We start from the raw sequence: 17282 nt of genomic DNA, 5'->3' as shown, positions 1-17282 counted from the left end.
ACACTCTGGAGGGAACCAACAGTAGAATAACAGAGGCAGAAGATAGGATAAGTGAGGTAGAAGATAGAATGGTAGAAATAAATGAAGCAGAGAGGAAACAAGGAAAAAGAATTATAAGAAATTAGGACAACCTCAGAGACCTCTGGGACAATGTGAAACGCCCCAACATTCGAATCATAGGTGTCCCAGAAGAAGAAGACAAAAAGGCCATGAGAAAATACTCAAGGAGATAATAGTTGAAAACTTCCCTAGAATGGGGAAGGAAATCGTCACACAGGTCCAAGAAACCCAGAGAGTCCCAAACAGGATAAACCCAAGGCGAACCACCTCAAGACACATACTAATCAAGTTAATGAAGATCAAACATAAAGAACAAATATGAAAAGCAGCAAGGGAAAAACAACAAATAACACACAAGGGTATTCCCATAAGGATAACAGCTGATCTTTCAACAGAAACTCTTCAGGCCAGAAGGGAATGGCAGGACATACTTAAAGTGATGAAAGAGAAAAACCTTCAACCCAGATTACTGTACACAGCAAGGATCTCCTTCAAATATGAAGGAGAATTCAAAAGCTTTACAGACAAGCAAAAGCTGAGAGAATTCAGCACCACCAAACCAGCTCTCCAACAAATGCTAAAGGATCTTCTCTAGACAGGAAACACAGAAAGGGTATATAAACTCGAACCCAAAACAACAAAGTAAATGGCAAAGGGATCATACTTATCAATAATTACCTTAAATGTAAATGGGTTGAATGCCCCAACCAAAAGACAAAGATTGGTTGAATGGATTAAGAAAACAAGACCCTTATATATGCTGTCTACCAGAGACCCACCTCAAAACAAGGGACACATACAGACTGAAAGTGAAGGGCTGGAAAAAGATATTCCACGCAAATAGAGACCAAAAGAAAGCAGGAGTAGCAATACTCATATCAGTTAAAATAGACTTTGAAATAAAGGCCGTGAAAAGAGACAAAGGAGGACACTACATACTGATCAAAGGATCAATCCAATAAGAAGATACAACAATTATAAATATAACAAATATGAAAGGCGAAATTAACAGTGACACAATAATAGTGGGAGATTTTAATACCCACTCACACCTATGGATAGAGCGACTAAACAGAAAATTAACAAGGAAACACAAAATGTAAATGATACAATGGATCAGTTAGACCTAATTGATATCTATAGGATATTTCACTCCCAAACAATGAATTTCACCTTTTTCTCAAGTGCACATGGAACCTTCTCCAGGATAGATCACGTCCTGGGCCATAAATCTAGCCTTGGCAAATTCAAAAAAATTGAAATCATTCCAAGTATCTTTTCTCACCACAATGCAGTAAGATTAAATGTCAATTACAGGAGAATAACTATTAAAAACTCTAACATATGGAGGCTGAACAACACGCTTCTGAATAACCAACAAATCATAGAAGAAATCAAAATATGCATAGAAATGAACAAAAATGAAAACACAACAACCCAAAATGTATGGGACACTGTAAAAGCAGTACCCAGGGGAAGGTTCATAGCAATACAGGGTTACCTCAAGAAACAAGAAAAAAGTCAAATAAATAACCTAACTCTACACCTAAAGCAACTAGAAAAGGAAGAAATGAAGAACCCCAGGGTTAATAGAAGGCAAGAAATCTTAAAAATTAGGGCAGAAATAAATGCAAAAGAAACAAAAGAGACCATAGAAAAAATCAACAAAGCTAAAAGCTGGTTCTTTGAGAAGATAAATAAAATTGACAAACCATTAGCCAGACTCATCAAGAAACAAAGGGAGAAGAATCAAATCAACAAAATTAGAAATGAAAATGGAGAAATCACAACAGACAGCACAGAAATACAAAGGATCATAAGAGACTACTATCAGCAATTATATGCCAATAAAATGGACAACTTGGAAGAAATGGACAAATTCTTAGAAAAGTATAACTTTCCAAAACTGAACAAGGAAGAAATAGAAAATCTTAACAGACCCATCACAAGCACGGAAATTGAAACTTTAATCAGAAATCTTCCAGCAAACAAAAGCCCAGGACCAGACGGCTTCACAGCCAAATTCTACCAAAAATTTAGAGAAGAACTCACACCTGTCCTATGCAAACTCTTCCAGAAAATAGCAGAGGAAGATAAACTTCCAAATTCATTCTATGAGGCCACCATCACCCTAATATCAAAACCAGACAAGGATGTCACAAAAAAAGAGAACTACAGGCCAATATCACCAATGAACATAGATGCAAAAATCCTTAACAAAATTCTAGCAAACAGAATCCAACAACATATTAAAAAGATCATACATCATGACCAAGTGGGCTTTATCCCAGGGATACAAAGGATTCTTCAATATCTGCATATCAATCAATGTAATACACCACATTAACAAATTGAAAGATAAAAACCATATGATTATCTCAATAGATGCAGAGAAAGCCTTTGACAAAATTCAACATCCATTCATGATAAACACTCTCCAGAAAGCAGGAATAGAAGGAATATACCTCAACATAATAAAAGCTATATATGACAAACCCACAGCAAACATTATCCTCAATGGTGAAACATTGAAAGCATTTCCCCTAAAGTCAGGAACAAAGCAAGTGTGCCCACTCTCACCACTACTATTCAACATAGTTATGGAAGTTTTGGCCACAGCAATCAGAGCAGAAAAAGAAATAAAAGGAATCCAGATTGGAAAAGAAGAAGTAAAACTCTCACTGTTTGCAGAATACATGATCCTCTATATAGAAAACCATAAAGACTCCACCAGAAAATTACTAGAACTAATCAATGAATATAATAAAGTTGCAGGATATCAAACTAACACACAGAAATCCCTTGCATTCCTATACACTAACAATGAGAAAACAGAGAAATTAAGGAAGCAATTCCATCCATCATTGCAATGATAAGAATAAATACTTAGGAATATATCTAACTGCTTCCCTGGTGGCTCAGAGGTTAAAGCATCTGCCTGCAATGCAGGAGACCTGGGTTCGATCCCTGAGTTGGGAAGAACACTTGGAGAAGGAAATGGCAACCCACTCCAGTATTCTTGCCTGGAGAATCCCATGGACAGAGGAGCCTGGTGGTCTACAGTCCACGGGGTCGCAAAGAGTCAGACACAACTTAGAGACTTCACTTTCACTTTCAAAGAAACAAAAGACCTATATATAGAAAACTATAAAACACTGATGAAAGAAATCAAAGAGGACACAAATAGATGGAGAAATATACCATGTTCATGGATTGGAAGAATCAGTATAGTGAAAATGAGTATACTACCCAAAGCAATCTATAGATTCAATGCAATCCCTATCAAGCTACCAATGGTATTTTTCACAGAACTAGAACGAATAATTTCTAGGAGGGAGTCTCATGGGTTCAGAGGTTAAAGCATCTGCCTGCAATGCAGGAGACCTGGGTTCGATCCCTGGGTCAGGAAGATCCCCTGGAGAAGGAAATGGCCACCCACTCCAGTACTCTTGCCTAGAAAATCCCATGGATGGAGGCCCTGGTGGGCTACAGTCCACGGGGTCAGCAAAGAGTCAGACACAACTGAGCGACTTCACTTTCATCAAGCTACCAATGGTATTTTTCACAGAACTAGAACAAATAATTTCACAATTTGTATGGAAATACAAAAAAACCTTGAATAGCCAAAGCATTCTTGGGAAAGAAGACTCGAACTGGAGGAATCAACCTGCCTAACTTCAGGCTATACTACAAAGCTACAGTCATCAGTAGAGTATGGTACTGGCACAAAGACAGAAATATCAATCAATAAAACAAAATAGAAAGCCCAGAGATAAATCCGCACACCTATGGACACCTTATCTTTGATGAAGGAGGCAAGAATATACAATGGAGAAAAGACAATCTCTTTAACAAGTGGTGCTGGGAAAATTGGCCAACCAATTGTAAAAGAATGAAACTAGAAAACTTTCTAACACCATAAACAAAAATAAACTCAAAATGGATTAAAGATCTAAATGTAAGATCAGAAACTATAAAACTCCTAGAGGAAATCATAAGCAAAACACTCTCTGACATAAATCACAGCAGGATCCTCTATGACCCACCTCCCAGAGTAATGGAAATAAAATCAAAAATAAACAAATGGGACCTAATTAAACTTAAAAGATTTTGCACAATGAAGGAAACTATAAGCAAGGTGAAAAGACAGCTTTCAGAATGGGAGAAAATAATAGCAAGCGAAGCAGCTGACAAAGAATTAATCTCAAAAATTTACAAGCAACTCCTGCAGCTGAATTCCAGAAAAATAAACCACCCAATCAAAAAATGGGCCAAAGAATTAAACAGACATTTCTCCAAAGAAGACATACAGATGGCTAACAAACACATGAAAAGATGTTAAACATCACTCATTATCAGAGAAATGTGAATCAAAACCACAATGAGGTACCATCTTACACCAGTCAGAATGGCTGCTATCAAAAAGTCTACAAACAATAAATGCTGGAGAGGGTGTGGAGCAAAGGGAACCCTCGTACACTGTTGGTGGGAATGCAAACTATTACAGCCAGTGTGGAGAACAGTGTGGAGATTCCTTAAAAAACTGGAAATAAAACTGCCATATGACCCAGCAATCCCACTGCTGAGCATACACACAGTGGGATTGCTGGTGGGATGATTTGAGAGAATAGCATTGAAACGTGTATATTACCATATGTGAAACAGATTACCAGTCCAGGTTCGATGCATGAGTCAGGGTGCTCGGGGCTAGTGCACTAGGATGACCCAGAGGGATGGGATGGGGAGGGAGGTGGGAGGGGGTTCAGAATAGGGAATGCACGTACACCCATGGCTGATTCATGTCAATTTTGGCAAAACCACTACAATATTGTAAAGTAATTAGCCTCCAATTAAAATAAATACATTTTTAAAAGAGAAAAAAAAAAGATTGCCAGGAGAAATATCAATAACCTCAGATATGCAGATGACACCATCTTTATGGCAGAAAACGAAGAAGAACTAAAGAGCCTCTTGATGAAAGTGAAAGAGGAGATTGAAAAAGTTGGCTTAAAACTCAACATTCCGAAAGCTAAGATCATGGCATCTAGTCCCATTACTTCATGGCAAATAGATGGGGAAACAGTGGAAACAGTGACAGACTTTATGTTTTGGGGTGCCAAATCACTGCAGATGGTGACTGCAGCATTGAAATTAGAAGATGCTTGCTCCTTGGAAGAAAGGTTACGAGCAACCTAGACAGCATATTAAAAAGCAGAGACATTACTTTGCCAACAAAGGTCCATCTAGTCAAAGCTATGATGTTTCCAGTAGTCATGAATGTATGTGAGAGTTGGACTATAAAGAAAGCTACTGCTGCCGAGTCACGTCAGTCATGTCCAACTCTGTGCGACCCCATAGATGGCAGCCCACCAGGCTCCTGTCCCTGGGATTCTCCAGGCAAGAATACTAGAGTGGGTTGCCATTTCCTTCTCCAGTGCATGAAAGTCAAAAGTGAAAGTGAAGTCACTCAGTTGTGTCTGACTCTTCACGACCCCATGGACTGTAGCCTACCAGGCTCCTCCGTCCATGGGATTTCCCAGGCAAGAGTACTGGAGTGGGGTGCCATTGCCTTCTCCGATAAAGAAAGCTGAGCACCAAAGGATTGATGCTTTTGAACTGTGCTGTTGGAGAAGACTCCTCAGAGTCCTTTGGACAGCAAGGAGAACCAACCTGTCCATTCTAAAGGAAATAATTCCTGAATGTTCATTGGAAGGACTGTTGCTGAAGATGCAACGTTGTCAATACTTTGGCCACGTGATGCAAAGAGCTATCTCATTTGAAAAGACCCTGATCCTGGCAAAGATTGAAGGCGGGATGAGAAGGGGCGACAGAGGATGAGATGGTTGGATGGCATCACTGACTCGATGGACATAGGTTTGAGTAAACTCTGGGCGTTGGTCATGGACAGGGAGGCCTAGCGTGTTGCAGTCCATGGTGTGGCAAAGAGTCGGCCGTGACTGAGCAACTGAGCTGAGCTGAGCTGAACTGAACTGAACAACATTGTTTAGTTTTTATTGCTATTTTTGTCTTCTGCGAAAGTTTATTTTCTTTTTTTAATGCTTTATTTTATATTGGAGTATAACTGGTTAGTAATGTTGTGGTAGCTTCTTGTGTACAGCAAAATGATTCAATTATACATATATCTATTTTTTTCAAATTCTTTTCCTATTTAGGTTCTTACAGAGTATTCAGCATAGTTCCCTGTGGTATAGAGCAGGTCCTTGTTGGTTATCCATTTTAAATAGAGCAGTGTGTACATGTCAATCCAAAACATACCTAATTGATATATGTCTTTTATCATAGGTCACTTTAAACCAGCATGGGAAGTAATCAGAATGAACATTTTACTAATGATAACATTAATTAGTAAAATATTCATTAGGCACAATACCAGACATTCAAACACAAGTGTCTTAAGATTTCTCTTCTCTTGAAAATCAAAAGCATAGGAAAATATTGAGTAACATAGTCTTCCCCCAAAGAGAACTAGCACATTCAGTTTACTGACAGGAAAAATAAGAATATTGATAACTGAATTATATTGCAAGACTCTAATTTAAACTAGTTAAAACTGAATATTAGATTTTCTATAAATAGATATTTGACCAAGGTGCTTGATAATTTACCTTCTCTAATAGACTATATGCAGGAGCATTTGGACTTTCATAATTACAAAATACACTGAGAGACAATTAATTTTGCTAGCAAATAGCAAATGGTTTACTGTTCTTTTTGAAATATATTTTCTTCAATAAATATACTAATGTAAAAAAAGAAGAGAGAGAGAGTTCAAGTCTAACCAGAATGCCCAAGGCCACTTCAGCCTAAGCCCAGAATAGATTCTGGGTCTTCTCTAAGCCACACAGTCATCTAATCACCTCCTGTGAGGGGCCCGAGATACTGGACAAAACCTTGGGATGGGGGACGTGTGTTTCCAGGCCATAAGAAGCTCATGTTCTAATAAGATACATAGGGGTGTGTGTGTGTGTGTGTGTGTGTGTGTGTGTGTATGTGTGTGTTTATGTATGTGTCTTTAAGTTTTTCAGTCATGCTCGACTCTTTGTGATCTCATGGACTGTAGGCTGCCAGGCTTCTCTGTCAGTGGGATTCTCCAGGCAAGAATATTGGTGTGGCTGATAGCCATTCCCTTTGCCAGGGGATCTTCCTGACCTAGGGATTGAACTCAGATCTCCTGTGTTGCAGGCAGATGCTTTACCATCTAGGCCACCAGCAAAGCCCACACAGATGTGTGAATACATAATTATATGTAGGAAGTGCTATGCTGTCTACCTAGAGGAATTTAATTAAAAAAAAAAAAAAAAAAAAGGCCTTCCTAGAAGTGAATTGGGTCTTGATTTCAGACCTTTGGGGCTTCTCTGGACTTGATTCTGGGTGGAATTGGTGCCTGCCTATACTGCCCTCCAGCCCCACATGGAGAACTGTCTGTACGTCAACAGTTTGTTTTCAGGAGTAGAGACAAGAGCCAAGAGAAGCCACTTGCAGGAAGGGAAGGGGCTCACCTTTCCCTTGCTGCTTTCTGGCTTGGTTTCTGGCTGAGTGCCTGGGTTTCAGGATAAACTGGTCTTGGAGTTCTTGCGGCCCCTCCAGGAAGGCCTCCTGGAGGGCAGAAGCAGAAGTGGAGCCCTCCAGTTGCTGCTGCAGCAGCCCAGTAGCTGGAATACAGCTCATTTTAATTCCATAGGGATGTTCATGACCTATATGGAGAAAAATCTAAATATAGATTCAGACCGATGGTGATGGGTGGGATCAAACCCACCTTACCGTGAGCGAGTATGCCACACTGGTGTGACTGCTGACCTTCAGGGGCTTCCGGGTAGAGAAGGCTGTGACTCCCGAGTAAGCACAATGTGCACTCTCTCAAGGGGACACGCTGCAAAAAGCAGGTGCCCAAACAGAAGGGTTTAAAACATAACAAGAAAAATGTTTTTAGACACCTTGCTTGGCTTGGAAGGCATTTCATCAGTGAATTGCACAATATTGACTTTCATTGTGTTTCCATCTGAGAATATTTATGGCCTTCTAGTTTCTGCCTTGACGCACTACACCTGTACATCTTAGGCAAAATGCTAGCCTTAACATTCCTCCTTTGAAACACTGACCCTCACACATAGACTCATAAGGATCAAAGTAAATATATTAATAAGCATTGGTGCTTAATATTTTTAAAATCATCGGACTATGTATGTTAAGAATGGCTCTGATCAGTGTTCTGTCCCACATGTCAGTTTAACAGATTTTCCATTTCCTTTTGTCAGTTCAGTAGGCAGAGTGCAGTGGGGTGGTTTGCCTTAATGTTTCCCTCCCGCTGCTGCTTCCCTCTAAGGGGTTTCCTACGAGACAGTGATCAGAGACAAGCCTGCACGGCCGAGAAAACCCAGAAGTAAAGTGCAAAACGGTGTTTACAGAGTGGAAAACCACACCAGAAATCATCGGGAGTTGCCTGCCAAGTGATTTGTTTTGCTCTTTCATGCTATAAATTGCTTCCTCTCCAGAGAATTCTCTAAGACCCTGTGCTGTCCTGTGGATTCCATCTTTAAAGAATTGCATGAAAGCTCCTTTTCTTTTGTTTCTGATTTATTAAATGCAACTGGAGGAGTTCTTGCTTTTGCTTTACATCTGGCATAAACACAATGTCAGTGCTCTATTCAGAACAAGAATCGCAGCGACTTCCATCCTTTAAGGCAAAAGAAGCTTCTTTGAGAGTAATAAAATACAACCAAGACACCAGGATAACCAGGAGCTAATCCATAATTGTCAGCTGAGAACATGCTAAGAAGCGCATTCAGAATGACTGCTGAGGCAGCAGCATGAAAGACAGCCTCTTAGGAGTCCTCAGAGCCAGCCATGCTGTTTGAGGCTGTTCTAAGCTTAGAAGTTGTCATCTACATGGTCTTATTTAAATTAATGCATTTTATTAAACTAAATATGTTTCAATATTCAATTTTTTTCCACTTTACTGCTGACTGACTTTTACAAGGATGTCAACAAGACAAGAAAAACACGTGAAATGGGTGAGGTGATTTTGTCTTCAGCTTTATACTCGGTGACTCTATGTATTCTAAGACTGGGAATATACATATCACAGAAAAAACTTAGCTGTTTAGATTCTTCAGACCACATGAAAATGTTCCTCAGATCACTTGAAAGAGTAATAGACTCAGGATTGTTGAACAGATGAAAAAAGTTACAAGAGGAAGTGCTCTAAGATTTCTAGCAGAAGTCATTGTCACCATGACTATATTGCAAGTTCCACTACAGATTTTGTCTTTTCCCTTGTTTTAATTCCTCCTTTTTTCACTGACCACCCCTGACAGATTTGCTCATCCAAGAATGTGCATTATTATTTTTAGTTAACTTGCTATGATAACTATTTTAGGAAAGATATAGTCTATTTATCAAAAATTTCAAGAGCAGTGCTAGTGAACTCAGCTTGAGAAACAGCAAAGTACATGCAGGTGGTTTAGTCAGTGAAGAATCTAAGTGTCTGATTGTGATTATTTCATTTTCTTTATGATGCTGAGAAAAGCTTTGGGCACAGAATAGGTATTGAATAAATGTACTTGAGGTCAGAGGTATGGCTGGATTTTAGAAGATGTTCACGAAATAGAGACAACTTAGTAGTTAGAAAATGGAACTGAGAACGTCAAGACTGGAATATGAAAAATAATGTATGAGCAAAAGAAATTCCTGCTTGTGTTGCTTTCATACCTAAGTGAGTAAATAGAGAGTAAGTAAGTAAGTGTTTTCAAGACAACTCTGTTTGTCAAGTGGAAAAAGTAAAGAAGAAAAATCCACACTGCTGTTCCCAAATAGACCATAAGCTGCTGCATGAAGAGATGCTATCTGTGCTTGGGATAGAGCAGGTGCTTCGAATTATTTAAGACGTGTATAAATGAATACTCCAAGAGATTTTCAGTTTAAGGGCATTTAAACTTAAGACTGATCAACCATTACTTTGAGACTTTAAAGTTACAATTTGGATCCCAACCAGCTCCATCTTAGGTTTTCCCTGACACTTACCAGTAAGTGGATATGAAGTCTTTTTCTCAGCAGAACTGATCCACAACTGGTAATCTTTCTCAGAGCCCTTGGAAAGAAAAAGAACTATGTGTCACAGCAAATATTCCTAGTAGATACTTGAAGAACTCATTTCCTTAGCATTTCTATACTTTCAAAAGGAGAATTTGGGCCAGTATAAATGCTATTTGGTCCATGGAAGTGGCAACAATTTTTGAGTGAACAATGCTGATTCCAGTAGCCCCTGTCCCTCTCTCATAGCCTCCAATGGATCGACTGAGATTCTTGTCCTTTTTGATAAAGGGTGAGGATCTGTGCAACCATAGTGCAGTCACAGTCAGCCTCTCACTTTGTGGGTGGTCCATGAATTAAAAAAAAACATAGTAATTTTTAATAAAATTATAAATAAATATATAAATTATAAATAAAAAATAAAATAATTAAAAAAAAACTTCTCTTCACTATGGAAGAGAAGTCTAATCTCAAGAATCCTGCTTTCTGCTGTTTTGAGACTCCTTGGAGAATTCTGGCTTTTGCCTTAAAATGTCCCTGCCCAGTCAAGCATGTTGTCCAGAAAGCCACATACTCTGCCATGACTATTCCTGAACAAAGTAAAACTTGAAAGGCAGCATTAGCTCAGCAACTGTTAACAAAATGAGACAGGTGCCCAAGAGGCCTTGAGTAGATGGCAGCCTACTGGCTGTGATGTAGGCAACACCACTCAAGGGAGAGAAGGGACAAGGACTCTAACCTGAAGAAGGAGTCAGATGTAGAAAACAGTTTCTTCCAGCAGAATCACTGCCTAGGAATTCTGAATATCCCATTTGAAACAAGTATAAATTACAAAGACTGCTAAATTAAAGAGCCCTCCAGGAGAAGATAAAGCAAAAAATGTTTGAAATAGAGTTGTTGGTGATAGGTACTAGGTACTACACTTACCTTTGACTCCTGATTAAAAATCATGGCCTTGCCATGAAGGAAGTAAGCTCCCAGGTATGGACGCAATCACACACACAAACACACACATGTAACTAAATAGGCTCAAAATGGCATGGCAAATAGAAATGAGAGAGCTGATAAAAATCTTTTCTTTTAAGGTAAAAACTGGAAAAACTATGATGGAATCCCATAAATCAGGCATATGTATATAGGCAAATAACCCTAGTTGTTCACTGAAATAGAAATTTTTTGTCTAGTGAGATTGATCACGTTAAGCAAAGGAAAGTTACAAAAATGAAATAAAATGAGTTCTAACATTAATCAGTCTCCCCAACCTTATCCCTAAAGCCACTTTCTTCTAAGATTTAACTCTCATTCAGGGCATATATATCATATAGATTAGAAATCAGCGCAGAGGGGTGCTGTACTCAATGCATATGAATTCAATTTTATTTAAAATGTATTATTAAATTATATTTTTACAGAAATCTTGATGTCTTATACCAAATTCTGGCTGCCTTGAGGTTTTAAGGGGCTTTATTATACCATTGAGAAACACAAATACAAATATTGTAATTATGTCATATCACAATAGCAAGGTATTTTCACATTTATGTATAAATATGTATTCATAATTATATGTATATGTACATTTTACACATTGATATGTATATATATAAATACATATAATTTTATATAAGGATCTATGCTTTACAAGTGCTTTGTTCTGTTCTGTCCATCTGAATGTTCCACTCCTCTTTCTGCTTCTGAACCCTCATCCTCAAACATAGCCATCTCTTTCACTAAAAAATTTTTAACAAGCATAACAGTCCTATCAAAATATAAAAGAGCAGACACTTGAAAACAAAATGAGATGAAAGAGATGTGTACACAAACGTCTCCAGACCCATGGTCTTATTCAGAACTTGTCTTCTTCAGCAGTTCACAAGAGGCATTAGCCTTTGCATTATAGGACCTGCATCAAGGGGATGTAGCTTCTTGCCAGGTGGTCTTTACATCAGATTTACAACAAAACATATCATTTAGGATTTTCTCATACTGAGATTGAGTCCTCAGGTGCAATCAGGGTAAATGGAGATGGGACAGGAGGAATCAGGAAAGAAGATACAAAAAGAATAATCCAATAGAGGAGGAAATATTTAGAATCATAAATATTTTATTGTCTATGTGTGTGTGTGTGTATATATATATATATATATATATATATAATAAATATACATTTTTTCCTTAAAACTGTAAAATTATAGCCTGATTTCATTGTGCTATGACTTCGGTTCACACAAAATTTATAATGGGAATACACAAATAACACATCTGTATAGATTATTAAGGGGCTTCCTTGGTGGCTCAGACAGTAAAGAATCTGCCTACAATATGGTAGACCCAGGTTTGATCCTTGGGTTGGGAAGATCCTCAAAGAAGGGAATGGCAACCCACTTCAGTATTGTTGCCTGGAGAATTCCATAGACAGAGCAGCCTGGTGGGCTATAATCCATGGGCTCTCAAAGAGTCGGACATGACTAAGTGACTAACACACACATAGGTTATTAATATAGTTTGGCTGCCTTCAAATTCTACCAAATATGATGGAGTTATCTGAAATAATCAGCTGTCTTATGATAATAAATACATTATACACAAACAGACACACACATACACACACAAATCTCAAAAATCAAAGTTGGTCTTTTAACTAAAAATAACTTGCAGGTAACTTACAGTTATTCCTAGCTTTGAAAGTGACATATTGATAACATCATTCACTGTGTCTGAATTTGTCACTGTTACAGTAACAGACTGCAAAAAAGAAGTGAGGAAAGCTGCTATAAATTAAACATTTTTAAACAAGTGAGTAAATCATTATTGTTAAATTGTTATCTATACTCTAAAGGCAAAGCTTATAATTCAGGTAATGACAAGGTAAAATGCTTGTATATAGAATATAATCCCCTTATTATAATCTACTTCCATTCCTTTATATAACATGAAGCTAGTAGAAAGCATTTCAGTAAAACAAATATTTCTGTTAAAGGATTTGAGGCACACAAAATATAATAGCTTAAGCAAGAACTAGAAAGACTGAGAATTCCACAAGGGCACATAGGCTACCCTCAGCACCTTAAGGCTGTTTCCATAATGGAGGAAAGATAGTTTAAAAAAAAGTACCATCTTGGTCTTCCTGAGTCGTGCTTTTATAATATGGATTTATTTCTTTGTCATTACATAGTCAGTTTTAGTAAAATTAGAATGAGAACTGGTTATTAAAGTTTTTTTTTTAACTACTATTCAGTGATTACTTTCTTTTTGTCAGGTGTCATGATTACTAAGATTTTCATGATTGAAATCTAATGAATCAATTAAATAAAACCAATTAATCTAGGAAATGAGATTGAAAATTTTAAAAATGTAAGTTCCATTCTAAACTGCCAGTGAACAGGGTGTTTATAATAGCTCTTGACCACACAACACATTAAAAAATGCTCCATAAAAATAGGAAGGCAACTTATAGAAAATTAATACAAGAGAATGATGACTACAATTTCTCAAACTTGGTGAAAGACATAAATTTATAAAATCAAGAAGTTCAGAAAGTACCAAACAGGTAGATTAAAAGAAAACCATGCTTTGACACTTCATAGCTACACAGCTAAAAACCAAAACTAAAGAGAATATCTTGAGAGCAGTTGAAGAAAAATGACAAGTCACATACAGAGGGTTGATTTGAGTGAGCAGAGAGTACTCATCAGAAAACACAGAGACTAAAAGTGAAACATCTTTACAGTGCTGAAAACATTTACAAACAGAATTCTATATCCAGCAAAAATACCCTTCAAGAAGGTGAAATAAAGACATTTCAGGTGAAAGAAACTAAGAAAATCTGTTGGTACCAGATATGTATAAGAAAAGGAAAGTTCTCCAGGATAAAATGAAGTACTAGAAGGAAACTTGAATCTTCAGGAATGAAGAACACCAGAAATGTTTATTTTGTGTAAGTTACACATAAATAAAGTTGATTTTTTAAAATTTCTAGGTGAAAAATTCTGAATGTAACCCATTGTCACAAATCAAAGTAGGTGGAGACGAAAGTGTGCTTTGCTGCATGAGAGCCCTCTAGATGCATCTCTTGCCAGCATTGCATTTATCTGGTGGTCAGGAACAAATTGGATTTTGCCTGGCTTTGCTCTTGGCCAGGAAATAACTGTCTTAAATGACTTCCTTTTTCTACCTTCAAATACTGTTTTGTGTCATCTAGAGTTACTGTAAACTACAGTAGAACAAAGTATCATAAAAAAACATCCAGAATATCTTTTCATCACAAATGTCTAGGCTACAGCACTACACTTTCAGAAATCAAATTACATGCAAATAACTGGGGCTAATGGTATGATTTTTTCCCCCCAGTAGCATAAACAAAATGAGGTAGAGATTTGCTGATCCTTTCAAAGTATCATCCCTTTTGGCTCAGTTCTATCCAGACATTCCGCAGAATGAAAGACCTTTCAAAAGTCTTCTGCATTTAGCATTACCTTCCTCTTAATCCTGTGCTAGAAAGGGGCATTATTGAGATCAGCTAACAAAATGGAAAAGTAAATGGTTGATTAAAGTATTACACATATGGTAATTTACTAAAGGTCATAGCTGTGTGATGGTTATATGAGAGACTATCCTTATTCTTAGGACATACCTAATTATTTAAGGAGAAAGGGCATGGTGTACGTATGACCCTCAAAAATAGTTAGATACACACACAAATATATATATATATTTATATTTATATATATATATATATATATAGAGAGAGAGAGAAGAGACAAATAAATGGATCAAACAAATGGAACAAAAGGTTCATAAATAGGTGAATCTAGGTAACTGGCATATGGTGTGTTCTTTGTACTATTTTTTTAACTTTTCTGTAAGTTACAATTATTCCAAATAAAAACATCACAGGGGAAAAAAAAAAAAAAAACCAGTGGAAACAATCCAAACCACAATGTAAAGACACTCATCTTTTCACGGGAAAATATGTGTTCCCACACAGTGCTTGCTAAATTACTCCCCTCTCTCTTTCTCTTCTTTTTTGTTCTCCCTCCTACCCACCCCATCTCTCTATCTCTTCTGTATATCTCTATCAGTTTCATTTTGCTAAGTTGAGAACTTGGAATTTAATTTTTGATCTTAAAAATACTTACACAGGCACTGTTTTTGATGTCTTCAGTGAAGATTTTGAGGGGAATGCTTTCTGATTGATCCTTCTCTTCGGCTAGATTGACGTACCTAATAAAATTCAGTAATAACCCAGAATAGGGTAGACGAATTAGCTTTAGCTATTAGCTTATTTTCAAATCAATCAATGTTGCTAATCTTTTAAATACTGTTATTATTTTCTTTAAAAAACTCATTTACTGAATTAGTGTGGCTGCACCGGGTCTCCCTGTGGTACATAGGATCTTTACTGGCGGCATGCAGACTTAGTTGTGGCGCCTGGGATCTGTCTAGTTCCCTGAGCAGGTACTGAACCCAGGCGCCTGCACTGGACCACCAGGGAAGTCCCTTATTTGTTATTCTTCTTCTTTTAATGTCTATGTTCTTATTTCGCCTTATTTTAATTTTTAAATTTTCGGCTGTGCTGGGTCTGTGTTGCTGTGGAGGCCCATCTCCAGTTGTAGCCCGTGGGGGCCATGCTCCAGCTGCAGTTCACGAGCTTCTCCTTGCAGTGGCTCCTCTTGTTGTGAGCACGCGGGCTTCAGTGGCTGCAGTTCGGTTCCTGGGCTCTGGAGCATAGGCTCAGTCAATTGTGGTGCACAGGCTTAGCTGCTCCGCGGCATGGGGGATCTTCCTCTATCAGGGATCAAACCTGTATCTCCTGTATTGGCAGGCAGATTCTTTACCACTGAGCCATCAGGGAAGCCCTTGTTATTATTCTTAAAAGCATGGAGAGATAAACTGAGTAAAATCAAATTAGGGATTGGAAGAAGATATGCAAAAATATTTTCAGGAAAATAAGATATGACCCAGAAAGCAACAGGTCGCCTTTGTTATGTGAGATTTGGGCAGCAGATCCAATCCTCAAAGTTTTCCTGCCTAGATTGGCGGGCCCAGGGCCTTCCTGGGTTCAAGGACAGGAAGTAGCATTTGCTTTGAGAATCTTTCATTAGAGTAAGTAATCTACACTTACGGAAATTTAACATATGTTTTGAGAATAATGTTAGTTCCAACCATTAGGATGGAGAGAAAGGAAAGATGACAGTGACACACAGAACTTCCTTAAAGCTAAGCAGAGCATACATGTAAATGAGAGAACATTCTTTGCAGTAGCAGTCAGGATCAACCTACACAAGAAGTTACTTGAGGGGAGTCTAACAATTCCTACCAGGGAGAAGGACACAGTTTGGGGGCACTGCCTTGAAGAGATTTGCATTCTTCTATCATGGATTAAAAATTTAACATATGTATACTGTTGTCAAAATACCTTTGAAGGAAGGACTGCCATTTTTCCTTTTGTTCAGGAAAACTGCAATATTAAAAAATGGAAGAAAAATTACATAAAATACTTACACTAACATATTGCTGCTGCTGCTGCTGCGTCGCTTCAGTCATGTCTGACTCTGTGCGACCCCACAGACGGCAGCCAACCAGGCTTCCCGTCCCTGGGATTCTCCAGGCAAGAACACTGGAGTGGGTTGCCATTTCCTTCTCCAATTCATGAAAGTGAAAAGTGAAAGGGAAGTCACTCAGTCGTGTCTGACTCTTAGCGACCCCATGCACTGCAGCCCACCAGGCTCCTCCGTCCATGGGATTTTCTAGGCAAAAGTACTGGAGTGGGGTGCCGTTGCCTTCTCCACACTAACATATTAAGACTTGTATTAACATATTAAGTGCTATTCCAGATTAAAAAAAATATCAGCAGCCAGTTGTTAACTAATGTGTATGCATGTGTAAGTTGTACCTTCTTCGTAATTAGGCTCTTGATATGGAGTCTCTCTTTTTTAAACCATATTACAGTGATGAGAAGTAGATGTTCAACTTGACAAAAAGTTGGTTTGAAATCTAAACACTTAACTGCAGGTGTAATGCAAGCTGTGTAATCATGGGCAAGTCACTGAACCACTCTGTGCCTCAGTTTCCAGAACAGGAAAAGGATTAATTATACCTGAGTGTTCTTATAGGTAGAAGTGCTATTCAGATATAAAGAACATTATTATTCAGATTAAATCATACTTAGG

At 37.9% G+C, this 17282-nt stretch overlaps 1 protein-coding gene across 28 annotated transcripts in view; it reads right to left on the bottom strand.

The window, feature by feature from the left end:
* The window catches only part of LOC109553295 (mitotic spindle assembly checkpoint protein MAD2A), a 651283-nt gene that overhangs the window by 598922 nt on the left and 35079 nt on the right, over positions 1-17282 (bottom strand). For 21 of the 28 annotated variants that reach the window (XR_011567001.1, XR_011566996.1, XR_011566997.1 and 18 more), the window contains 4 exons: positions 15249-15333; positions 12778-12855; positions 10102-10168; positions 7581-7775 (listed from right to left, as the gene is read on the bottom strand). The exons of 2 other annotated variants lie outside the window; for them this stretch is intronic. Coding sequence is in view for 17 of the 26 variants with exons in the window: in XM_070790760.1 (XP_070646861.1) it covers positions 7581-7775; positions 10102-10168; positions 12778-12804 (289 nt within the window). In the remaining 9 variants the exon portion in view is untranslated. Of the gene's footprint in view, positions 1-7580; positions 7776-10101; positions 10169-12777; positions 12856-15248; positions 15334-17282 lie in introns of those variants that run through there. 5 more of the 28 variants (XM_070790764.1, XM_070790761.1, XM_070790772.1 and 2 more) reach the window with 5 other exon arrangements.

Source organism: Bos indicus, chromosome 6 (assembly GCF_029378745.1).
Source record: "Bos indicus isolate NIAB-ARS_2022 breed Sahiwal x Tharparkar chromosome 6, NIAB-ARS_B.indTharparkar_mat_pri_1.0, whole genome shotgun sequence".
NCBI classification, from domain to species: domain Eukaryota; kingdom Metazoa; phylum Chordata; class Mammalia; order Artiodactyla; family Bovidae; genus Bos; species Bos indicus.
The sequence above is the reverse complement of the archived record's forward strand: the minus strand, read 5'-3'. Positions and strand labels throughout refer to the sequence as shown.